The sequence below is a fragment of the Nannobrachium achirus genome, assembly GCF_963921795.1.
Source record: "Nannobrachium achirus genome assembly, chromosome: 19".
Lineage (NCBI taxonomy): Eukaryota > Metazoa > Chordata > Actinopteri > Myctophiformes > Myctophidae > Nannobrachium > Nannobrachium achirus.
Genome location: NC_137826.1, coordinates 41,901,368 through 41,928,554, shown reverse-complemented (window position 1 = coordinate 41,928,554; position 27,187 = coordinate 41,901,368). Strand labels below are relative to the sequence as shown.

Here is a 27,187-nt window from a genome sequence, read left to right as displayed (position 1 = left end):
ACGGTTCCCTCGAGGCTAAACAGCTGACAATGGATAATAGACGCCTCGCTGACAGCTTTGACTGAAAATAAAATACCCTCAACAAATATTCAATAGATTAAAAACATGCAACAGGATCGGTTCCAGCATTAACTCTGCCAATGTCTGCGAGTACATTTGTAACACTGCTCACACAAAACTGTCTGATCGGGAATAAAAAGTTGTGTCCATCCGATAAATAGCACGCCATGAATTGAACACCCTCCTGTTAATTCCCTAAACTCACACTACAGCTTTAGAAGGGTAGTTTTTTCAACTAGAGCAATGGTTCTCAACCTGTGGATCGGGACCCCCAGGGGGGTCCCCAAATTATTTTGGGGGGGGGTCCCCAGATGATTAGCTTAATGATGTGAAACATTGTTTTCTCACTGTAGAAAACAAACCAGCATACAGTGTATAGAGAGTATCTGCACATTTCTAAGGACTTTTTAATACCTCTAAATAAATGGCAAATTAAACATTGGCCAAATTAGAGGCAGCAATTATGAAAATAGCAGATCTACATGCTCAAAACGCTGTGTGTTGTGAGGCGTTGTGAGCATGTAGATCTGCTATTTTCACAATAGAACTGTGTTATACAAAATGTAATGCCTCAACTCTTAATGCTCAGGGTGGTGGGTCCCCTGTTAAAATATGATTATTCTGGGGGTCACAGCCTGAAAAGGTTGAGAACCACTAAATTAGGACAGTGATAGGAAGGACATCTCCTGAATTTCTCTCTAGACGCCATCCTTCCTTCGTCTATTCACAGATGAGATTATAATTTTGGATCATGATCACTTCAGCTTGGATTGATGGGTGAGCAGAATCCATTAACTGTACTGAATACAATGGTGTAATGTCGAGTCAGACAGTCACTGAATAACTATCCCACTCTAAAAATCACCCTATTGTTCCTGATACAATGGAGCATCCGGTGAAGTTACGGATCTCCCATTTGTTTTATTAACTACTTAAGTAAATAAAAGATTTTCCAATAGGCCCATACATTCCCAATAACGTCAATGTATGCTGAAGGCAAAAACTCGGTCCCTCATACACATGCATGCCAACGGACCTATATTATTCACAGAGACGCCATTGGTCGGCTGCCAGCGAGAGTTGATTGTATCGGAAACTCATATCCTATTAATTCTCTCCTCCAGAGTCCAGACAGTACCCTTCTCATCTCCCCGACCTCTCTCTCTACAGCTCCGCTTCCATCTCCTTGCATTCACCCACGCATATAAACAGCTTGTCTATCAGGGAACCCACAAGAGGATTCACCAGCCAGACAGCAACAGGCTGACAGGTTGTGACACTGGTACCACTACTCAGACAGATCTCATATAAATGAGAAGATATGGGTGGGTAAATATATAATAGTGCCTATATAAATGAATGCATTTTCAACATGCATGACATTCACCCATTCAACGTCACACTTCGGCGATGGAGGAAAATCATGCAAGGCACCGACCACCTCATCGGGAGAAGTTAGGTAGGTGTTCATTGTCTTGGGAGATCAAACTGTGAATCCTCCATAATTCCGAACTTAAGCGACAGCTCAACCCAAGCCATTGTTGCATGCATCATATGGACGTGATCATTTATCTGCACCGTAGTTGTGAGCTTGTAGATCTGCTATATTTTCACAACTTATTAACTCATATGCTGCCAAACCCGAGGAACCCGAGAATTTCGCGATGTACCACCCTGCCACGCCCGAGGAACCCGAGAATTTTAAAAAAAAAAAAATTGAAAAAAAAAAATTGACCCCAAAACATTTAGTAGGCATGATAGCGATCGCGAAATTGCATGTTTAACCCCCATAGCAACCCCATCTTTCAAACATGGCAGCCATCTTTGTTTACATTTTAGGAAAACATAATGGCTGCTATCTCATGAATGCCTGAACGGATTTCCATTCGGATTTTTTTGTTTGAAAGCTGTGAGCAATGTGGACACACGTGGTGCATTATCTAGGCATGGGTGTGCATGATCCGTGCACTATGAATTACATGGAAGTCTATGGAGACAGTTTGGCATAATTAGAGTACGAAGGTATTGTTAAATGGCAGCAGATGAGTTAAACATGTTTTATTTATCTATGGAAGTTATTGGATTTATTTTATTTATGAAAATAGTAAATACTTTTGAAACTTTGAATTCAATTAATTGATGAAAAGTTGTGATTTTCTTTTCTTTGTACTTTTTAAAATCTTTTGAAATATTTCAGACCAAAAAAAGCCTTAAGAGCGCAGGTGTATCATTTCTACTCCTCCAGTCACAGTTCCAATAATGATGCAATTATTTATTTAATGATCATAATAATAGTCATTTTAAGGTCAGACTATGACCTACGTTGCCTTTAAATGGTAGGACACGTTGCTGTGTGCATCTGTATTGCGTGTGTGTGTGTGTGTGTGTGTGTGTGTGTGTGTGTGTGTGTGTGTGTACACATTGTCATGAGAAAAGCAAACTCTCTCATGTAATTAGGGATGGGACGATATGAAAATGTCACCACGATTATTGTGACCAAAGAAATCTCGATTTACGATATTATCGCCATAATCAAAATCCATTATCCTGGGGCGGAACATTTGACCAAAAATAGCCGATCTACAAGCTCACAACGCGTCTCGCTGCGACGCGTTGTGAGCTTGTAGATCGGCTATTTTTTGGCAAAGACATTTGATAGAGTGAAAAAAAGATTATTATAGAGGGTTTAAGTGGTACCGGATATGCAGCTCGGCAAATGAAAGGTGAATTGATCCCAGTGCATGACGGAGGACGATATCACGATAAATTAAATCTCCACGATATGATTATCGTGAGTGTTTTTATCGTCCCATCCCTACATGTAGTAAAATCATAAAAGGAACTTCGGGAAGTACGCAGTATTTCAGGATATTGAGGTTTTGACCGTCTCCTGCCTCAGCCTCACCCTTTATGTTTTGCCCTGGTCTGTTCTTGCCATCAGAGCATTCTCTCCATGCTGCTGGTAGGGTTAAGGTTCAACACTGAGTCTAGTAAAAATGCAGATGGCTGAGATTTCGGCGTGTCATCAGTCATCCATGAGAAGCAACGTAAAAACGGGTCGCTGTCTGTTTGTTATCATACCCATGCATGCGCTACAGTCTCACACAGACCAACACACACACACGTGCGTCATATGGCTGCATTTCTGCTCAGTCTCATCGCTCATGTTATGCCCAACAGGAAAGACAAAAAAAGACTAGACAGTCGACAGACAAGGGGATGTTTTACGAGACAGATGTTCAACGAGCTCCTATTTCCTGATATGGTCCACTGCACAGGGAAAGACAAGACGTCATGCTACAAACTAGACACCTGTGTTAAAGTGCATTAATTGGAAAAGTATTATACAGAGCCCTCTCAAAGAATTTGAATATTGTGTAAAAGTTAATTTTCTTCAATAAAAATTAAAATCTTGAAACTTTCACACATTCTAGAATAGATACATTGAAATATATTCAAAACCTTTTTTGTTTAGATTTTTTATGGCATACAGCTGGCTCATGAAATTCCATATCTCAAAATATTACACGAGACCACTCAAAACAAGGTTTTATAAAATACAGAAATTAAAACTTTCTGAAGTCAGAGTTTCTTGAAGTCCAGTGTGACGTTTTGGCAGTCAGTGATGATTTGGGGAGCTATGGCATCTGATGCTTTTTTACACAATATTCAATAATCTTTAGAGGGATCTGTAGTTGGCCAAGTTGTGTGAAGTTTTGACTAATGGAATGACATACACTGCCTAGGCCTACAACATCTACGCTATGTTAGCTTATGTATTATTAGGTTATACTTTACTGATCGCTGTGAGGAAATTAGTCCACTACATCGATTTAACCAATCCTTACTAGGCCAATGAGCACCGCGACCAAGCAGGTTCAGTTCTAAAGCCTGTGTCTTGGACAGGGGCTCTGGCAGGAGTAGGAGTTTCTAAGCATGGCTTTTGGTGTGGGAGGAAACCAGTGCACCTAGACTCTAGGTAGTAGGTGTTAGAGGAAACCTAGCTCTGGTCCATCGCTTTCACCTCCCGCATTGCTCCCGGTGAAGCTCTGACAGACCCGTCGTGAAACGCATGGACTCGAGATTGTCGGCCCCGCCGAGCGCTCAATACTAGTGAAAATAAACAAAACCGTTTCACTACTCACCAAACCAAAGGTCGTTTTGCGCTGTTGAAAGTCTATTCTCCGCGGTGGTGAACCCCTCAGCACCCCACCCACTCTACAAAATACAATATTTTTGCCATGAAATAAAACGCATCCAACGAAGAAGGGTCTGATTTCATATTTCTATGATACTTTTTTGAGTTTCAACAAACAAAATATAGATAAGGTAGTGGAGAGATGGGAAAGTGACTTCCAAACAGAGTACGATAAGGAACTTTGGTCTGATTGCATCCAATCTTCTCACTCTACTTTTATAAGCAACAGATTCAAAGAGATGCAGTATAGGATACTCCACAGACAGCACAGAACGCCCCAATTCCTTAACAAAATTGATCCCAGCAGGTCTCCTCTGTGCATTAAATGCAAAACTGGGGTGGGTACCTATATACATTGTTTCTGGGAGTGTCCCAAAATTTCAAGGTTTTGGTCTCGTGTTGCAAGAGAACTGAGTTCAATTATGAAGTTTAAAATATGTAAAGATCCTGGGCAATTTTTATTGGGGCTGCCATCAAATTCTGGGGTTTTAGACCCTAGAAGAGCTAAGTTACTTAACAAGCTGCTTTGTTTGGCTAGAAAATGCATTCTATTCAACTGGATACAGGAGAAACCTCCATCGGTGACTCAGTGGTACAGAGAAATATACAGAGTGCTGCCAATGGAAAGACTCAGTGCCAAACTAAAAGAGAAGGAAGATGATTTTCTAGATATGTGGCAGCCGCTGATAAACTATTTGCCCAGGGATCTAGCTTCACTGATTTATAATGGAAGTGATGACCTGGTCTGGAAAGCCCCAGCTGTACTCCTTCAATTTACCTTTTGATTTGCCCCTTGTGTGGAGATGATACCACTCTGAATAATTGACTGTGTATGGATAAGTATGGATAACTGTATGAATATTGTATTGTGCTATTCGCCCGCCCGTATTTTTGTTTGTATTTTTCTTTTTGTTATTGTTTCTGTTTGTCTTTAATTTGTTTTATTGCAGTTTGTATATTATGTATATTATTACTTTTCTGTCACTCATTTTCTTGTGTAAACTCAATAAAAAATTTGATTATAAAAAAAAAAAAAACGCATCCAACTCGACCGCCGCTTATTTCCGGGTTGTGAACCATTGTATCTGCAGTGGCCGCTAGGTGGCTCGAGGTGGGTGCGTTTTATTTCATGACAAAAATAATGTATTTTACAGAGTGGGTGGGGTGCTGAGGGGTTCACCACCGCGGAGAATAGACTTTCAACAGCGCAAAACGACCTTTGGTTTGGTGAGTAGTGAAACGGTTTTGTTTATTTTCACTAGTATTGAGCGCTCGGCGGGGCCGACAATCTCGAGTCCATGCGTTTCCCGACGGGTCTGTCAGAGCTTCACCGGGAGCAATGCTGGAGGTGAAAGCGATGGACCAGAGCTAGAGGAAACCCCCATGAATATACTGTAAATATGCACAGTCACACTCTACACAGAAAGGGCCCCGGCTGGGTTCGAACAGAACACAGGACCTTCTTGCTGTGACCACTTAAACCCATGCCCCAATTGAAAGTGGCCGACTGGCCGTCACCTGGTGGTCAAATCTGTTATAGCCGTTAAAACGCTACTGTGCGTGCTAATGCTACTGCGCGTGCTAATGCTACTGCGTACCTTAGTGCATCCACATTGAGTGCCCAAATCAAGAAAAGTAGAGCGTTCTTCCGGGTGCTTCAAACACAACTGAGAAGCATTGAAATGAATAGCTGGGAGGCGGGGCATAGGTGAAATTTGCTTTGGCAATGTAAACGTATGTTTTCTCACGCCAATAAAGCTCCTTTGAATTGAATTGAACACCAAATGTTCACCTATTTTTGCTTATCGTTTGCCCATCATGACATACCCCGAATGGGAACGCTAGGGTTCATATGGTTAAGTAGTAATAAGTGTAATCAAGTAAACCTCAGAGGGTAATGACAACAGTTTCTACTATAGTCATACAACATGGATTGATATGGATGACAGAGCGCTTCCAGCAAATCCACTATTAACAAATCACTAGCATTGGATCCATGAACATTGACTGGGATTTAACATCCAGCACTGAAAATGAAAAGGGTTTTACAACTTGGGGGGGATTTATGACCGTGTCCACCATCATTATAATGCACGCCAGTACCTGGAAAACAAAAGGTTACCAGCAGTGAGTGTACTTGGCAGGGGTTCAATTAGGCAGAAGACCGAAGGTCTGTGCCATTCATAGACAGACAGAGGGCATTGCTTCTGCAGCCACTTATTTACTGCTGCATGCGTAGATAGATATAGCAAAGTCCCAGAAGACGATTGAATAGATCTCACACATTGTGCACTGTGTCGGAGCCGAGCATCCCCATGGAAACGTGTGAACACCTGTGGGACACAACACACCAACAACTGCTGACTTTAAGTCGCATTAACAAGGAGGAGAGACCATAATGGCAGATGAGTCATAGTTGCATCTCTGGCAGACTGGAGGGACATCGACTTAACAAAATGTGAGTGGGTGGATCGAATGTGTGTCACTATCACAGTGCAAGGGCACTCCCAAAGCACATAGAGAACCGTCCCTACTAGTAACATCTTCTTATAAACAATGTCCTTTCTATTTTGGAATTGCCCAAAAATTGACAGATATTGGGATGATATATGGTCAGTAATAAAGGAGATACTGAAATACGAAATACCGAAAACAAGTGGTGCTGTATCTAGGAAACTTGACACAAGAGACAAGATTCAAGGTCAAGGTGCTGCTGGCAGCCAGCAAATCACAAGAAAGATTGTGGTATAAAAGTGACCCTCCAACTCGTGACAGTGGCTGTGCATTGTGGATGAAATATATGTAACGGAGAGATTTACCAATATACTCAGGGTATAAGAACTTGAAGAAACATTCCTTGAGAAATGGGAAAAATGGACTGGAATGGACTAAAATGTGAATCTTGAAATGATATAATAAACCCTGCCTGCACTGTGCAATGAATGTAACAATCTGCAAATAGAAATTAAGCATTATGGCATTGATGGCCTGGTTGTAGCGTTGGGAGAGACTGGTTCACGTTCAGACAATTCTCAGTGAGCATCAGGATTTGAGTCGATCGTCATATTTTTGATACATGATAGGTTGGATAAGTGCAGCTCATTTGAATGTAGTGGCTTTGTCTTACCATTTGAAATAATGATGTCTGTTTGTTGTTTGTTTTATAACACTTCGTTTAACTAGGGTTGTGTAACATGCTTAACAGGCCCACTTCAGTTAAAATAACTTGACTGCCTCACAAATTGGATCATTTTCAGGTGGCAGACTGGATGAGAAAATTCATATTTTCAACATAAAGTGCATGGCCATGTTGTTTGTGCTGGCAAATGGAAAGTTTGGTGTTCGAACCAGGACTGCAGCAAACACACAGTGCCTGCCAATGACCAAGTGGCCAATATAGCGGTAGCGGTTAGATCTGCACCGCTTAAACAATAAATGAAAAAGCCAAAACATTTCTCAACAGGTCATTGTAATGTTAAAAATGTTCATTGTATTGTGCATAACCTGGCTGCCATGCATAACCTTTTTTAGAATAAAAAGTATCAAGTGTTTCCTCGGTCTTGCCTCACACGTTGTGTTGTGCTTTTCAGAACTATTTATGGACTTTGGCAATGAAATGGAGTGGAATGTTTTAATTGATTCCTGAAGAATAATTTGCTATACTTATTTTTCCTGCATTCCACTCTTGGACCCCACTCTACCAACCCCCACACCCACAGTGTTTGTGGAAAAACGTGGAGTCTATGGATGAATATTGACTCATGACACAGTGAGCTCAGAGCCTCTCATCCGTCTCCTACTGTATATGACATGACAGACTTGCCTCCAGGCTGTTCTCTGTACAAATTGCAATAAGAATTATGACACTGGAGTCCAGGTACGAGAGCCACATTCTGACCCAGGAAATGTGCTTTCACCTAGCAGAGCAATATGGAAATGCAATGGCAGACATGTCTCAATTCAAGTTAGTTACAACAAGTAGAAGATAAAAAACAGGATGAATTGACCTGTCACTCTTTATCTCTCTGATAGAAATAGCTAAAGAAGTACTTTCAGCTTCTGCACACAAAACCCGTTGCTTTCGTATGCAAAGGCTTGCCAAATAAGCCCTCGTTTTGCATCGCTTGTTTTAAGTCTTCTTTTTGAAGCTAATTTCATTTTATGCAGTCAGGCCTCATGGTTATACAGGCAATCTTCCCAAGGGTCAGTGAGCATGTTAAACATGCCATGGGCCATTTCATTATATAACAATATCAACAACTAGATCTACTGGCTCACACTAGGCAATAACACACAACAATGAGATCAATGAGGAAAAGAATACAACGTTGTTAGATAGCAGCCGATATTGATCTGCTCATGAGTCATGTGGCTCTCTGCACCCAGAACTGAACCTCAAGCTAAACTAACCGCAATCAGGACCAATCCTGATTGGTGTGTTGGCCAACCCAACCAACCGCACATCCCCATCGATATCCAGACATAATTAACAGTGTGACCTTAAAGCAAACTGTCAGGCAACAGTGAATTATTCAATGTGGTCTCACTTAGATCAGAAAATCTGTCAGTCAGTTAGACAGACAGACAGACATAACAGACAGACACTGACTGCTTTAGACAGGCCATAATGCCTCCTTCAGTGGCTGCAGTATCAGCATTCATCACACCTCCACCACCAATCAATTTCCTAATTTTATATTCCAAAAGAGAGATCCAAGAAATGGCCACTCTGCAATATCTTAGAGCCCTCTTTTGGAAACTTACTTGGCCAGTATCCCAAACTTGTTTGCACATTCTTGTACCCCCTCCTCCTCCTACTCCTCCTCCTCCTCCTCTCCCCCAAGACTGGTGTTGTGACAATAAGTGATAGGAGTGTCCATGAGCGTGCTCTACTGTAATCCTATCCTTTTATCCCTGCAACATTCAACAACTCAAGGATCATAAATGTTAACCCCCACCCACCCAGGCCCCTCTACAAATACACTGATGTAGCCAACTGAACATGACATGCATGTTAAAGAATTACTTTCTACGATATGTAAATGTATACTTTTAAAAAGGTTTTCTTATTTATCTTCTCTTTTGACACAGTTCCCAGATCTTTATAGCACTGAATATGGGACTATGAAAATGAAAGCATGCATTGCATGCCATTCTCAAATCTCTAGAGGGGCCTCTTTAATGTGATCTGCATCTTCAAAGTAAGGAACACATACAAAAAGATACCTGAATTTCAGGTCCTGAAACATGATCACCAAGCTTCTCTAGAAAGTTAAGATATTCATGCCATAATAGTGTTAACTTACATTATAATCAGGTTAATCAAGTAATGTAATAGTATTCTTAATAGTAAGGGTTTAGGCATTATGAGTTAACTACAACTGGACAAGTATGATGATTCATTTCACTCCCCACTCAGTCAGTCAGTCAGTCAGGAAGTTGCACCCAAAACCACATGCCTTATGGTTGTTTTTCAATGCTCATCATAGTTCAAATGTTTGCTCAACCAACCGCCACAACACTGACAAGACAAGACAGTCCGTCACCGTCACAATCTAGCAGTTTATCCAAACAGAATAGCGGGGGCCCCTCTTTCTCTCTCTCTCTCTCTGTGAAATTCTTCCATGAAGCTTAAACGTTAAGTACATCAACATTATGTTCAACAACTACACCCGTTTGGCATGTGCAAAAAACAGCTTTTATACCCAAATAAGTTAAAGTCATTAATAATGGTGTGTGATCACTGTGATGTTTCTACATCCTAAAATGAAACCACTATCTCACCATCACCAGAAATCACTTCCACCACCACCACCATCTCGGCTCTGCTGGCCAACGCCACCAGTATGTATGCGAGGCTTTAACCCACGTTTACCAAGAAGAAGAAGAATAAAATCCCCCCCTAAAAAGTATCCCATCGTCTCGGTCAGGACGCCCATTTAAACGATTAAGCGATCGTGTGTTTTTACTTACAGAAAATATGTCAACGTCCGTGGCAGCCATGGTGCTGAAGGAATGGATGGTGTTTACAGTGAGTGACTCAGAAGCCTAGCTACTACTGAGCCTCTACTGACCAGAGTCTCTGGTTCACTTCAGTCTGCTGAGCTGCTGCTGCTGCTGCTGCTTGCCGAACTGGAATACACAGACACACTGAACAATATGGCCACTTCCTGGAAACTCCCATTCTGCTGCTGGAGGAATGGTACGGTCTGCGTGATCCCATGGCCCGGCGGGACGTTTCAGTCAGTCGCGCTGCGATTGGCTAAAATGCTGGGTTACGTCGCTCTGCCACATTGTATCCCTGGCTGTCAGAATGTTTTGATTGATTGATTGATTGAAGAATTTATTAGAAGTTTGCAATAGAAAAAAGTACAGTTTCATGACAGTACAAATCACTGGTACAAGGTCAACTAAAAGGAGATCCTAGAAAGCCGAGGCTTATTTCCACAGGAACCACACTTTAAGTATCTCATATAACATTGAAAGACAGACGGATAGAACATAGTACTTTATCTAGGATAATATCAGTTTCAAAAGCATAACATCAAATACAAAAGGCAGAATACAAAGAAAAAGGGGGGGGGGAGCATGGGGGCTTAGTCTATTTACAAGTCACGGGTAGCTGCTGTCTGAAGGTGACTTTTCATACCAATTTTGAAGGAGGCTAGGGATTTGCTCTCCTTTAGGGCTTGTGGAAGGGCGTTCCACATGTTGATGGTATAGCAGGAGAACGAGTTAGCGCCTTGTTTAGTGTTAAATCTACGCTGATGATGATTAGTGGAGCTGCCTCTGGTGTTATGATCGTGAACATCCTTGACCTTTAAGAAGTAGTTTGTCAGGTACATGGGAATCTTGGAGGTGTAGTGTATCTTGTACACCAGGCCCATTGCAAGATGCTGTACTCTGTCAGCTACTTTGAGCCACCCCACGCTTTCGTGGTGATGCTCGGTAAGGTGGGTCAGAGGAGGGAGACCAAGCACAACCCTAATTAGTTTGTTTTGGGCTGTTTGGAGCTTTAGCTTTAAGGCAGCTGGGGCGTCGCGATACCAGACAAGGACTCCGTAATCAATGAGGGGCCCAATGATTGATTGATTGTTTTTTATTAGAGGTTGGGATAGGAAAAGGCTGGTACAAGGTCAACTAAAAGGCAGCACGAAAGTTTTTGGCTTGTTTAATTTTATTTTTTTATTTTTTGGGGGGTCCCCATAGGATATAAAAAAATCCCTTCAAAATGTTTATCCCACGACTTTTGTAACCCATTTTTTTCACCCGATGTCAATTTACTATGTAATCCAGGGCTCTACACTCCCTCTGCCACCAAAGTGACGGATTGACCTCATGCTTCCTTCTACACTAGTAGTATGCATGAGGAGTCCAAGCCGCTTCTTTTCCCCTGACACAGGGGAGTTACTGGACATAGCACGTGGGAGGAACACGTTATTCCAACCAGTTCCTTTCCCCTCCATCAGGTGCCCCGGCTGGCCAGGGGGAGGCAGTATAGAGGATTACAGCATGTTTTTGTGAGGGTAGGCCTGGCCTACCTACCCAAGGGGACACGGGGAGAACATGCAAACTCTACACAGAAAGGCCCTTTTGCCACCCCCACAGGGTATGGGCTCTGATGACGTGGAGGAGAGAACGCGCCTCCAGTGCCCACAGTGTCCCCAGCGGGAATCGAACCCAGGACCTTAGCTGTGAGGCGACAGCGCTATACAGGCACTTGGCCATGTGCACACATACACATTAAAGGGGGCTTGAGCCCCTGCCCTTTTATCCGTCTGTAAAAAAGTGCCCTCTCCAGACCAGGAATGCAGTTTTCACTATGGTGAAAGAAATGCAAATGCCCATGCCATACTGATGGCAGCTTTCAAGAGAATTGTCTTGTCCGAACTCTCCTGAACTTGAATGCAGCATCTTCTGTTGAAAGAGTTGCCCTCTCTGTGTAGAAATCAAGCCTCGGAAATACCCGACCTCCAAGCTCACAACGCGTCGCAGCGCAACAAATTGTGAGCTTGGAGGTCTGCTATTTTCGATATTTTCACCAAAAGGCCCTTTTAGAAATATCCGCCCCTGCCTCTCTAACATTCTCTGCACGTCCCTGACCGACTGAGTCTGACTGAACAAACTTTGAGCGCTTTGTGCCAAGATGTAGTTGTAGTTCTCCTTCCAGGACTGTACACAACAGTACTTATTTTTTTCTTTTCATACTTCTCTGTGACCTTGTAACCTTAAACTGCTTTGTGACTGATTTTCCCTCTTGGGATAATAAAGTTATCTATCTATCTATCTATCTATCTATCTATCTATCTATCTATCTATCTATCTATAGGCCTATATACTGTGTACACACACACACACACACACACACACACACACACACACACACATGGTTTAAATAATGGTCAAGTTGATTTTTGACCTCTACTGTCTATATTGACCCATGATGTGCATTATTTTATATTGGAGGACGAAACACACTGTGACAGGGATAATAAGTACCTTGGCACAACACCGGAGTGTATTCTCTTTCATTCTCTTCCATGCTATGCTGCAGAAATGACTGCTGTCTAAAAAACACAACAGCTATATTTGTAATTGTAGCTGGCTGCACCTTCTGAGACTTGAGTGACAACGTTTGTTTCCACGCGTGAACGCTTGACAACCAAGCAGCCAATCACAGCGAGACTGGCCATCCAGAACATGGGATCTATATACTCCATAGGAATGTGGCGCTACGCGCATGGCAAGCCAGGACAGGAGCGAGGAAATATGGAACGATTGCAATGTCTCATGAGAATTCTACTTTATAGCCTAATGTTGCCCATATTGTTGCAACGCAAAGCTTTTATGTACATTACTCATGCAGTCACTGTTGCCAAAGCTCTCTTCTTAACTGACATGTAGTTTTTGAGTGTAGGCCTAGTTCATTTAATCACTGAATGATGCAAAATAAGTTAAATGTATAATGAGAATTAGTTTGGCTAGGCCTACTTGTTTCATTTGTGTTGTTCTTAGTCTTAGTAGCTCCGACTTATAATGAAATCACACCTTTGGAATTCATGGTGATATGATAGAGCAATAGACATAGTAAAATAGGTATAATAATAGCATTATAATAATAATAATAATAATAATTTAGTTTGCCCTACTGTATTTAAGCTTAGCTACAAGAAATGTTGCAAAGATATAAGGGGATTCCAGACGGTACGCGGTCACCGCCTGCTAGTAATTCATTTTCAATGGGAGGCGGGCGGCTTTTTCAGCCGCGCAGCGAAGTTTTGGGGCGGCGAGGAGAGCGGGCGCAGTCCCGTGAAAATCCCCGCGAGCGTGCTCGTTTGTGCATGCGTACGCGGGCGGCGAGAGATGGATTGTGTTCATCTTTGTGAAATACCGCGCAGCGTTTACTCAAAGAGCGAGTGTGTTAGTGTATCACCGCGGCGCGGTCCTCGCAGATCCAAGCGGGAGCCCCGGCGGCAACCGCTGTCCGTCTGTAGAGCGCCTATAGGCTACATGTAGGCTATCCATGAATTGCGATTGATTGATTGATTGATTGATTGATTGATTGATTGATTGAATAGGCTGTATTAACAGCTGCAATATAGCCTCAGTGGTACAATATTACAACGATTGCTAAAAGGATAACACAACAAGCCATATGGGCTAATTGGTCCTGTGTATTCAATTAATCAAGACAAAGAAAGACATACAATAGGCTTATTCGCTTATACAACAATAAACAAGTCACATCATCATTGATCAACAGCAACAAATGAAGAGTAAACAATTAGGGTGGGGGGATTTCTGCATGGTGTTAAGGATAGTTCTTTCATTCATTCATTCATTCACCCACTCACTCACCCACCCACTCATTCATTCATTCATCCATCCATCCATCCATCCACCCACCCATCCATCCATCCATCCATTCATTCATTCGTTCGTTCGTTCGTTCGTTCGTTCGTTCATTCATTCATTCATGCATTCATTCATTCATTAAAACATACAAGGCTAACTTTTGTTATTTGGATGTTATGTTATTACATTATTATAAGCTAGCTAGCCTACATTGTCCTGGTAGAAACAAATAGCTATGTGTGTTAGTTAGACTGTCACTGTCGGTGAGTTCATGTCCACCAGACCAGAGTGTAGACCTGCATAAATTATTCAAATCATTTCCACGTCTGCGTTTTCCTGCCGGAACCAGCAGGCAGTGGGACGGAGTCACACACACAGGTAAACCTACCTACGTCAGGTAGGTGGAGGTGCGCTACAGCTACTGTATGACAAAGGATTTCTATTCTACACAGCAGCAGCACCACCTGCTATATTGTTCTGGTAGAAAAACACATTTTATATAGTCTATAGCTTTTTAGACAGTCGTCATGGCGGTGACTAAAGAAGAGATCCTGTCCTTGTTGATAGAGGAAGGGGGCAAGGTGAAGAACTCCGACTTCTTGGCTAAGTTCAAAGGTGCAGTGAACTGCGCCGATCACGCTGAGAAAAAGCGCAACAGGGAGCTCTTCAAGACGATCGTCAACGACGTCGCCGTCGTGAAAGAGATCGACGGCGACAAGTATGTCGTGGTCAGGAAAAAGTACAATCACCTGCTGAAGGAGAGCCGAAATAGCGAGGAGGAGGAACGTCATTCGGAAAAGAACAGTGAAAATGGAGAGGCTGTGCTCCCGGTGGCCGCACTGCCCGCACAGGAGCACCAGTCACCTGCACGCACCGCTGCTGACGAAGACAACACTGCCGCAGGGGAGACATCTGTTTGTGAGAGTTCCCAGGAAGAAGTCGAAGGTAATTCCAATGAAAACGAGCCACTCACACCCGCAGAATTGCCTTCTTCTTCTCCTACTTCTCCTATAGCACTGGCATTGCAAAGATGTGGGGATTTTAATTTAAAACCCAAAAGAGCCCTGTATTTTGACATAGTCCAGGACTCTGATGCAAAAAGGGAAATAAGTCATCCAAGTGGAAAGTCTATGGGTTTCAATAAGACCAGTGCCGCCACTACTGCCACACACAGCAAACCCTTTGCTCTGCCTCTGAGGTGTGCCCCCACTAAGATAGAAATACACAGACTGAAAGGTTCCGACTCGGACGACCCCCCGGAGAAACCCAACCCAGACACATCGGACCCACACGACTCCTCCAGGCACAACAAGAGGAAGCCCTCGGTGGAGAGCTCCAACCTGAGCTCCCCTCAGCCCAGGAGGTCAGTGAAGAGCACCAAGCCCTCCGAGGAGCCCAAGGAGTCCAGCAGCAGCAGCAGAGGCCCCTCGGCGGTTCCCCTGGAGCAGTCCGAGCACGAGTGGCTGGTCAAGTCGGCCGCGGGCCACTGGAGCCAGGTGTACGGCATGCTGCTGAACGACCACCAGCTGGCCGAGAAGAGGGACTTCATGTCGGGGTTCACCGCTCTGCACTGGGCGGCCAAGTGTGGGAACAGTGACATTCTGTCTAAGATGATCGACATATCCAGGCACAGAGGTGCCGACATTGACATCAATGCCAAAACACACGGCGGCTACACTCCTTTACACATCGCAGCGCTGCACGACCAGGAGTTCATACTGGCCAAGCTGGTGGAGGAGTACGGGGCCGACGTGAACGTGAGGGACAACTGCGGCAAGAGGGCCTATCACTACCTCCACAAGGGCATCTCGGAGAGGGTGAGGGCCCTCATGGGCGAGCCCAAGGCCCCGCCGGCTCAGGAGAGCACCCAGCAGGAGAAGGACGAGGTGGATCTGTTTCCAGACCTCTCCAAGGGTCTCCATACGATAAGTCGTCTCTTCCAGCCCCACATGACGGGCCACAGGAAGAAGCACAAGCAGAGGCCAGCAATCTATTCTCTGAGCGATGACCCCAGAGAGGAGAGGGAGGAGAGTGGCTCCTAAAGTAACCCATAGTCATGTCAGTATGTGTTGTGTTGATGTAGTCTCAGGGCTCTGGCCACTAGCCATCTTATTTCCATGATACAAGAGCCTTTGAATAACAAATTGACTTTTATTTATCTAAATTATCGCCACGTAGAGAAGGAGGGATTCTTTTCTTATGGTCTCTATCTCTAGGTCGTCCTCAGTTGTGATTTTTACCGTATTCTGAATTGAACGTCCAGCGGTGAAGAAAGCCACAATGAAATATTCTGTTTCATCAAGACCTATGGATTATGGTATTTGGGATATCTCTGTCCTTATCCTGTCCCTATCCTTATTTTCTTTATTCTTTATACTAATGTTGGGACACTGGCATTAACCCGAAAAGCACAAAAGAGAGAGACTGAATCATCTTTTTTATTTATATGTTTATTTGACAGGGACAATACAAAAAACAATGTATCAAGTTATAAAAACGTGAAACTGTTGCATTGTATATGGGGTTTATAGCCAAGGCTAATTTGCGACCCCAGTCCCTGTTTAGGCCTTTCTATACAAATATATAGGCTACTGTATATATATATGGTTAGTTGGTTAGTATATATTATAGTTGAAAAATGTGCGAGCCATTGTGTCATTGTATAAGGCCCAGTCTGTTTTATTCTAATGTTGTGACACTGATCGAAAAGCACAAAAAGAGAATTTATAGCTGGAGAATGTTAGATGTTATCATTTCACAACACTCCGTTTTTGTTGTTGACAACAAAATGAACTGCACAAAGCACTTAAGATCGAACAGACAAAACGTGTTTCACACTGGGCTGAGCTTTCATTGTCCATTCCGTGGTGCCATGTCTATGAACTGCATAACCTATTGTGATTATAAGCTGATTATGAATTTATGCATTCCATAACTTATTGAAGGAAGTACTGTAGCAAGCAGATCTGTTTCTATTCACATTTCACAATCATTAGTGTCTTGCATGTATGTTTAACGTGTTGTTTAAATGTCCATTCTGCATTGTGGGCATGTATTCTCATACAGTTCACAACATGATGCATCAATAGCGAGATTATACATACTTTTTCTGCAAATCTTCATTGAGCAAAATCTCTGCATTACTGTTTGAACAGAACATTAAGAAGAATGTACTTCTTCCCCATTGTGTTAATCTACATGAAATCACTAAGATTAAATAGATATGTGGTTATTCTCTTGATACAGTATATCTCCAAAGGCCTGAGATAGAGAGAGAGAAAATCTAACTGTAAGGATCTGTTGACTGTTGGTTTAAATAAACCATTACTAAAGAAACAAATCCACTATCTTTCCTTTGAGTGACTTGGATTTCTCATTGCTATGCTCGTTGCTGATTAATGATTAACAATGCTGAAGATCATAAATAATTAGGGGGATCTCAAATTAATCACTGAATAACAGGAATGAGCGCACATCCCACTTGAAAGGGATGAATTGTGTTGTGTACACGGCTACAGGTGCTACATAGATCTCAGCGAGTGCCAAGATCAGCTCTGAAATTATGGCTCGCATCCATCGACGGGCTTGTTGAGACAGCTGAGAGACCCCGAGGGAGTATAGTCAGATGACTGACTGACGGCCTGTCTTGGAATGTGTGTGTGTGCCTGTGTGATTGTGTGCGTGTGTGCGTGCGTGCGTGTGTGTTGTGTGTGTGTGTGTGTGTGTGTGTGTGTGTGTGTGTGTGTGTGTGTGTGTGTGTGTGTGTGTGTGTGTGCGTGCGTGTTTGTGTGTGTGTGTGTGTGTGTGTGTGTGTGTGCGTGCGTGCGTGCGTGTGTGTGTGTGTGAGAGAGAGAGAGAGGGGGCAACATCAATAACTGCCTGGTAAAGCGTGCTAATGTCATCACAGGAGCTGGCAGGCGACAGACAGATGAGGAGAGGAACACTTCCTGTGCATGAAGTGGGTCTCTTTTTCTCTTCATTTTTGGAGCTGTGTGGAACACAAGCTCCCTATACGTGGCCGTGTGTGTAGGTATGTGGGTGGGTATGTGGGTATGTGGGTATGTGGGTATGTGGGTGGGTCTGTGGGTCTGTATGTAGCCTGTATGTAGTAACCCTGGGTGACCAGAGAGGTGCTGTTGAGTCTAGCCTGCCCTGAGCATCAACTGCAATACACACACACACACACACACACACACACACACACACACAGCTCCACTTCGAACAGAGGTTCGATTTTACAGTGTGTGTGTGTGTGTGTGTGTGTGTGTGTGTCCCTGCCTGTCACTTCTCCTCAGCAGATGATCCCACTCAGTGCCGGGTGCTGGGTCCACAACACGTTCATTACTGTACAGAAGTAACACCAGTACTGTCAGAAAGAGGGAACAAGGAGATGAGAGGAGCCATCAGGAATCAAATGTGTCTCACAGTAGGCCTCTGTTGTGTCGTTGTCTGCCCTTCATTTATTTAGGCTCCTCTGTTTCCCTCTTTCTCTAATCCTATCTACGACTTTGTATCTCTCTCTCTCTCTCTTGATGTCTGTGAGTCTGTCATGACTCATGATGTAATTTACCCGGCAGCATAACACTGTTACGTCAAGCTAGTCCTCCCCCCCGCAACCACACACACACGCACGCACGCACGCACGCACGCACGCACACACAAACACAGGCCTCAGGGCCTGTTGAAGCAAAATGTTCCCATCTGCTGTCGTTGTCGTCATCAGCAGGGCAGGGATGGAGAGAAGAGGAGAAATACAAGGTCAGGGAGGACGAGAGGCATAGAGTAAATCACACTTTCACGGGTGAACATCCACTTTAGTGATGTTTGTTATACACCTACTGTATATAATGGTATACATTAGGCCTATGGAATGTTCAGAAACACAAACCGATGCTGTACTACTACAAATATTAGGCATACACTAGCTCTCTATTTATAATGCTGGTCAAAGGCTATACTGTGGCTTGTGGTGTTGAGTGAAGTGCATAGTTTGTCGTGCTGTTTTATTTACCACTAGGCCACTGGCAAGAAGGACACGCACACACACGCACGCACGCACGCACACACGCACACACACACCATGTGACACACAACTCCATCTTGATGTGAAGATTGCTGTGTTCTTCCCACAGAGAGACGGGAGGGACAGTCATGTTCTTTCCAGTTTCTTGTCTGGAGGAGTGTTCTCTCAGTGAGCTGCTTGGCTTCAGCAGCATTTTACAGTGCCGTCGGCGCTGTAAATTACCGTAGGATTACCACGTTTTCTGTCTGATCTTGACATGCTCAGAGATCCCCACGTGGAAATGCCATTGTGTTTCATGTCCTTTCTTTGGGAATCAGATTAAGAGGGTGCTCTCCAGTGTCACTTTGTTTCCTCCTGGGCTTTCCTTTGCCACACGCCAACAGAGGCATCAATTGGGTATGGCAGCTGCCATACCTTGGCTACAGGGGAAAAAAAATAAAAATAAAGTCATCATGCCAGTTGCCATACCTTAGCTTTTGCTGAACTGACGCCACTGCACGGCAACATGAAACGCTGTCTTTTTTTATTCATCTTCTCCCTTCTGAGCAGTGGTGTAACTAAGTACATTTACTCAAATACAATTGTATTTCTTACTTTACTGGATTATATCCAATTTTCTGTCATTTGAGTTCACTACATCTCAGAGGCATATATTGTAACCTACTTTTACTCTTTTAATTATTTGAAAACTTTAGTCTAACTACTTTGTATATTTCGATTATTATTACAAAACATACCAGCCCTATATCAGCCTTATATACATTTTGGCCATTTGGAAATAGCCAAAATGTACCAAAATAGCATCGCGACACATTGTGAGCTTGTAGATCTGCTATTTAAAAAATCCAGACTTTTACTATGCGAGTACATTTTCTACCACTGATCTTCTCCCTTCTGAGTGACATTCATCCCTCGGCTTATATAATCGCTCGTTCGTTGTTGTTCACAAACAAACTGGGCAGCATTCCACCGTTGTTGACTGCACGCAAACAAGGCCGGAGAAGCATGAAGGAGATCAGTAGAGTTATTATGGGTGGGGGGACAGGCTTCTGCAGTTAAAACACCCTGTCAATCATGGAAGGATTATTTGCTGCTGTTTTGCTGCTGCTCTTTTACAAAATACAACTCTGGGAAAATAAAAACGTTTGAATTCCTCTCGGTAGTGGAAAAAGTTCCAAAACCCATCTTTACATTTTCAAATAGTTTGGGGTTATTAACATCCTCCCTATAAGACTCTAGTCTGTATACATCTTTGAAAGCCAAACATTTACAATTATTACTACTGTACACGTCTTTGGAGGTTCTCACAGTTTCTTTAGACAAATATTTCTCTCCTCTCGTACAAACAGAGGGGTTCGTTTTCCTCCGCTATCGCACTGCCGATCAGTTTGACTCATCACACATGTCCCAGCCACTGTCTGCATTCTTCAACACCCCGGGGATGAATCCTTTCTCTGAGAGTTGAGATCGGCTGGCCAGAATATGCAGCTATCATGTCCACACAGTGAGGCCCATATAAGGAGTCCTACTACAGGCTATATGGGATGCTTCAGTACAGTACACCACTGTCTCCCAAACAGTAAATAGCCTTTCATTTTCTGTTGGGAAAAAAAAAGAAGAAAAAAAAAAACAATTTCCATAAATTACAAAACAAATGTTTAAGAAGTAGTGATGAAATAGCAGGGTCCCAGGCAAACATCTAATTTCTCTTTTGAGTCTCGAGCTAAATAGTTTGGGAACCACTAACAGTGCACAGACATAAACAATTAACAATGCTGTAATAAGATATAAAATCTGAGTCAGTTCTTACACTCTCAGAGTTATAGCATCAATGTTGAACTTATTTGAATGAAAATCTGTATGGTATGGCAGCAGTATTAATACATTACTACTAGTAGATCTGCAGTGGTTGGTAGTGGTCTCCCTACTTTTCTGTTCTGACCCTGACCACTGAGTCTGACCCCTGATCGGGATGCCGAGCGGTAGAAATCCCACATAGGACCAGTGGTGGAAAGTAACTAATTACATTTACTCTACTTAAGTGCTTTGTATTTTACTGTAGTATTTCCACTACATCTCAGAAACAAATATTGTACTTCTAATCCGCTACAATTATATAAAAACGTTAGTTAATTTGTAGATTTTGATCATTACAAAACATTAACCACTTCAGCCCTATTTGTCTACAAGGTCACAATGTGTTGCGATGCAACACATTGTGAACTTGTCTTGTAGATCTGCTATTTTCAAAAGATCTTTATACATTTTGAACTTGTGAAATGGGACCTTCTGCACAATGACTACTTCTTTTGGTACTTTATGTACATTTTTATTCCAATTCTTTTGTACTTTTACTCAAGTACATTTTGAATTCCAGCCTTTTATGTCTGTCCATCCATCCCTTTATAGTGCCTATCCAGTCACATTCCCATAGTAACTCACTCACAGTACAGACTTTTACTTAAAGTCTGTAAAAGTATTTCTATGTTGCAGTATTGATACTTTAAGGTAAAGAATTTCAGTACCTTTTCAACCACTGCTATTGCTCAATTGTCCATCTCTCCCTTTACTGTGCCAATATCCAGTTACATTCCCACAGTAACTCACTCACACAGGAAGCAAGAGCTGAAGGTTGTCAGTATGGTTCAGTGATACACTGACTATGCACTTATGGTAGTTCTCATAACCAGCATAGTATAGGTGTACCTGCAGGGGGCATTGAAGAGCTGAGAATGACCAACAACTTAATACAGGCACATAATACAGATTCCTCTGGGAGAAACAAATGCCTTCAGTTCAAACCTTTAAGTAGAAGAGGAATGCTAAGTATTGAGGTATGTGCTGATCAGGGGTCATATGCCTCAGCATTATATTGTGGTTCATGGAACATGAATGAGTGAGTAAGATAATTTAATTTAACCGTATTGTTAAAAAAAGCTAAATGAAATCACCAGGAAGACGAGAGAGCTTAATTTATTCACAATATTACAAACATGGAATTCACAACTCCAAGGAAGCACAAGATAACAAACACAAAAACACACACACATGGAAACTCATCATCAGAGAGCACAGTCGATAAAAGGAATTACGAAGAAATGTCTTGTGTTGCTGTCGCAACATCTGGGGCAGATTGAAATCCAATTGAAGACAGCATATAGTTGTATCATTCTCCTCCCTTGATTATTCTAGCTAAAGACCATAACCCCCTATCCCTGGCCTAAACAACATCTCCTGTATCCATCTCCCAATACTGTTTGGACCAACATGATGAATGGGAGAAAAAAGACAATGACTTGAGAAGTTACAAAGTTCTATGTTAACACAGCAAGAGGAATGTTTCAGAACATGAGCCGTTCCTTTGAGGAAGTTTTCTCACTCAACTCGACCATTTTCTCTCTCTCTCTCACTGCCTGTTCTTCAAAGTGTTGGTCTTTTGCATGCCTGAGGAATTCCGCCAGGCTATAGGGAAAGACACGAGAGAGTAACTAAACCCCCGCAGCCCTGCGTCTGAACAATGGCCAAAACAAACAGACATTTGTTTAGCAAACTGAAAAAAACGGACAGAGACGTAAATCTCCAAAGAAATGTTTAGGGGTGGCGGTGAAACTGTTTAGCAGAAAACATAAAAAAAAAAAAAAAGAAAAAGGAAATCTCTTTCAGGATGGGAGGCGTTCAAGTTCCCCGGGGAAAACGTGTTATTTTGGAGTAGGTTCAGTTCCATGACATTTTGTGAGGGGATTAATTTAGGCATTTTGTTATTGAGTGAACACTGACCTTTTGTAGTGACTGCATCTATGATGTTGCAAGACAAAAATATACTGCAGTACACCATACAGACAGCCCACACGTAAGAATGCTATTCAGCAGAGCATAAGGCCTACCAGTGAATGCAAGTCCACAAAGAAGGAGTTTGATATTTTTTGCATATTAATAGGATTTGTTTTTCTCGAAAAACTAGAGCAAACATAGAGGTCTAGCCAGCTGACGCCCACACACACACCATTCACGCTTATGCATTCAATATCTTGTACGTTCACCCACACATGCATACAGACACAAGCGCGCACGCACGCACACACACACACACACACACACACACACACACACACACACACATGCACGCGCACACAAATGAAACAAAATGTATAATGCATAAAGACGGGTACATGCATCATATTTCAAATCCTATTAAAAACAAATTGGGTCAAGAGTCTTTCATTTAAGAGTGCATTATCTGTTATTCAAAACAATTTAACAAAGAGCTTTTTAAACAGTTGGCTACCGTCAACGAGACAATAAGATATTGGGCTTAAGGACACAAGGGGCCTATTAAGTTATGGAAGTAGTGGGTAGAAAAGAACATTGTTTGAGACACTTAAAATGTATTTTGGAGACCTTTGTTAGTTTTCAAAGAAACATATTTCATGTACCGCTTATGTCTTTCAGGACACTGAAAGAAATGAGTGTGATATCATAATTTCTTACTTTTGATCCGAGTGAATTGGTTTATCTCCAAATTGCAAGTGGAACTATGTCCAGACGGAACTATCAAGACTTAATAACTTGAATTACAACATTTGCCGCAAACAAAACAAACAGTCCTCAGCTTTGCCCGATGTGCCTACGTCCTTTTTTAGTACAACACCTTTCAATATTCCTATAAAAAAAGAAGAAAAAAAAAAAAGAAAAAGAAAACAAAACAACATTACAAGGAATAAGGCTTAGTTTAAAGTTTAAACAGTTTCCAAAACAAATTTGATTTCAGGAAATGTCTGTGCATTTTACATATCATCACAAAGTGCTTTTTTCATTCACCTTTTTTGGTTTTTCATATCTATAGTGCGTCAATTTGAAATATGTATATATATATATATATATAAAAAATTAAGAAAGAACATTATAAAAGGTCTTCTACCGTATGTCTACATGTACATCGTAATGGAGATGACACAGTACAGTACAGTACATACAGTACAGTTGTCAGGCTCGACTGGTTCGCCGGCATGCAAAACTCAGTGGGTGAGAACCTGCTATTCCTCTCCCAGGTCAAGATACAATCTTAAAGCTTATGATGGGTCTCCACAAGTCAGAAGGCAAAGGACCGTAACACTCAAAATGTTATGGAAATTAACGGACAATCAACTGAAACAGCATTAACGGGGGAATACAGAAGTCTCAACACAGCAGCCTTAAGTGTCATTCCACAGCAACAACAAAACATCAAGGCACACAGAAACATAGCATTAGCCTCTCTTTAACCACTGAACCACAAACATGTTCTAAATTATTTCAAAAATAGCCAATCTACAAGCTCACAACGCGCCACGACGCAACGTCGGTAAAAATGGTAAATTATTTAAACAGCGTCTTTTATACAAAGCGCTTCACAATGTGCTTTACATAAACCCATTCACACACTGACGATGGAGGAAACCATGCAAGGCACCAGCCTGCTCATCGGGAGCAGTTATGGGGTTAAGTCAAGTGTAATGCTCAAGGACACTTCGACACTAACCCAGGAGAAGACGGGGATCGGACCGGGAACCATCCGATTCCCAAGCGGCCGCTCCACCTCCTGAGCTATACTGTCGTCCAGTTGTGCGACACGTTGGTTTTGTAACCTTCGCCAAAAGAATTGACATGATCAAAATAGGAACACCGGGGTTAAAGTGGTTAAAGTACTAACTGGACTACTGGACGTGTGGACGCAATGGAAGTGAGAAACGGTTTCTCCGATGTGCGGACGATTGTGCCGGCTGACCACAGCCTTGGACCTTGGGAGGGAGGGAAGGAGGGAGAGTGTTTCAGTGGATTACACGCTGACATCAAGGGGATGTCTGGTCTTGGGACATTGTGGGGATTTGTTAGTTGAAAAAGGTGTTGTAGAGGAGTTTGGATTCTTTACCATCAATTGGGACTGAGAGTGGAGCAGAAGGGAAGCGACGTACTGTACATCACAAGTTCGCAACGAGGACGGCAAGACTCCTGCGCATCAACCTCTACGCGAGTTTCTTGATTACTGTCTGCAAAGGGGCAGAAATAGGGAGCCATCATCGCAGCAACTCGCCCCTCTCTATGTCCCATCATGTCTCTGGGGAGTACATCTTTTTGACAAACTACTGCTGTACACAGCACGGTCAAAGTCTGTGGGGAAAAAAAGGTGAGGAGACAATCATCTTTTCCCTCCTCCAGCCCTTTCTCTGTTCCCTCAGAGAGGCAGCGTGCTGCGCAGGGCCTCCAGTTGCTCCTCTCCCAGCCTCTGCCTCTCGTCCAGGTCCTTCTGCCTGATGAGCAGCGAGGCCTTGGTCTGCACGAAGCGCCGGTACTCCTGCAGCTGCTCGGCGGAGAGCTGGCGCGACAGGAAGCCGGAGACCACGCTCTCCCGGCGGTCCAGGTTGTCCTTCAGGTCTTTGGCGTCGTCCCTCTGCTTGCACAGCAGCCGGTGGCGGTTGTCCAGGGACTCCTGGGAGCGGAGAGGAGAGAGTGAGATTCAGAGAAAATGCTGCATGCACCATGTTCCACTGATTAGATCAAATTATTTTGGGGGGTCCCCGGATGACTAGCTTAATGTGCAACATTGTTTTCTCACTCAAGAGTAAACAAACCAACATAACGTTTAAGTGTGTAGAAGAGGGTATATGTACATTTCTAAAGTGACAATTTAAGGACCTCTAAAATGACAAATGAAACATTGGCCAAATAGTCAAATATTGGTGGAAGAAACTGTGAAAATAGATAAACTGTGAGCATGCAGATCTGCTATTTTCACAATAGAACCATGTTGTACAAAATGTAATGCCTGAACTCTTAGTGCTCGTCAGGGTGGGGCGTCCCCAGTTAAAATATGATTATTTTGGGGGGAGGAAAAGGTTGAGAACCACTGGATTAGATCATGTTGTAGTCTTGCAACCATATGGTCAGAATAGTAACTTTCACTTAAAATGCCAGCAGTCGTCCTGCAACAGGAGTGGCACACGGTCACCATGCGTGCCGTTTAACTCATAGACTCATAGACACCCTCCACCGAAAAGGTTAACTTCTTAGTTATTCAGTCCAAGAGATTTTAAAACTACGGTCCTTGTGGATCACATCACGCAGATTAATATTTAACAACCAGATTGTTGTGTTTTGGGTGAAAGGTATTTTATCACAAGCAGCTGTAACGGAGAGCAAAAACATGTCAGTTGTGAAGCTCATACTACTGAGCTTATGTCCACAAGAGAGGAAAAAAAGAGGTGCAGTATTTCATATTGTCAACAGAGGGCAGGGTAGATACAAATGTCATCGAAACCGGGCTGGAGTTTCGGTGAGTCAGTGTAAATACTTCCACCAGTTGTTGCTGATAACAGCAAGAAAGCAAATGAGCTCCTAACAAGCCCTCAGTGTGCACCGTTGTTTGACACGGCATTCACAAAGAGCCCTTTCACTGTGCAAGATCAGAACATCTAAGGTGTCCCATGCAGACATAAATGGATGCTGAAAAATAAAACGGTGGATGCAAAAACAACACACAGTGTTCCAGCTAGAAACAAAGCCGGGCAAAGACATTAGAGTGGCTTCAAATGACGCATTCACACGTGTAATGGTAATTGTTGTGACCCAGTTCAGCAGTGAATTCAGGAAAAATCGAGTCCCATTTGGGAACAATTGTGACAGCAAGTGGAGGAAGTGCAAAATGAAAACACATGGGATGGGCCAGCACAACATGTGTCCTCGGTTGACAAAATAATAACACCGACTAGAGTGAAACATCTATTATTTATAAAAGTATAGACAGCAGGTCACGTTTGTCCTATCTGAAAAGGATATACAGTAATGCTAGTTATGAAAACAAACTCCTTACATTGCCATAGATTAAGCAGTAAATGAGATAAATGTTGAAATAACCATCAAATCATTAGGCCTCAACTGAAGATAACGAAAAGACTGGTGGTCATTAAACACAGATAACCTCCTGGCATTTTTTGAATTCCAACCGGTGAGGAACCTTGACTCTGACAGGCTGCCCTTCAACTCTTTCCTCAAACGGCCGTGTTTGCTGTTCTTGA

The 27,187-nt window shown here is 42.8% G+C and overlaps 3 protein-coding genes across 7 annotated transcripts in view; 1 reads left to right on the top strand and 2 right to left on the bottom strand.

Annotated features, from left to right (window-relative positions):
• Nucleotides 1–10,371, bottom strand: part of septin8a (septin 8a) — a 61,997-nt gene extending 51,626 nt beyond the window's left edge. For both annotated transcript variants that reach the window (XM_080748600.1, XM_080748601.1), the window contains exon 1: nucleotides 10,232–10,371. In XM_080748600.1, the coding sequence (XP_080604726.1) occupies nucleotides 10,232–10,261 (30 nt within the window). In that variant the 5' untranslated portion in view covers nucleotides 10,262–10,371. The remainder of the gene's footprint in view (nucleotides 1–10,231) is intronic.
• Nucleotides 10,372–14,640: 4,269 nt separating this feature from the next.
• On the top strand, nucleotides 14,641–16,155 carry sowahaa (sosondowah ankyrin repeat domain family member Aa; the record flags this gene model as incomplete). Its single annotated transcript, XM_080749475.1, has 1 exon — nucleotides 14,641–16,155. One exon carries the CDS (start codon nucleotides 14,641–14,643, stop codon nucleotides 16,153–16,155), a length of 1,515 nt encoding a protein of 504 aa, XP_080605601.1.
• Nucleotides 16,156–22,093: 5,938 nt separating this feature from the next.
• The window catches only part of shroom1 (shroom family member 1), a 65,618-nt gene continuing 60,524 nt past the window's right edge, over nucleotides 22,094–27,187 (bottom strand). For all 4 annotated transcript variants that reach the window (XM_080749858.1, XM_080749857.1, XM_080749856.1 and 1 more), the window contains one exon: nucleotides 22,094–25,602. In XM_080749858.1, the coding sequence (XP_080605984.1) occupies nucleotides 25,348–25,602 (255 nt within the window). In that variant the 3' untranslated portion in view covers nucleotides 22,094–25,347. The remainder of the gene's footprint in view (nucleotides 25,603–27,187) is intronic.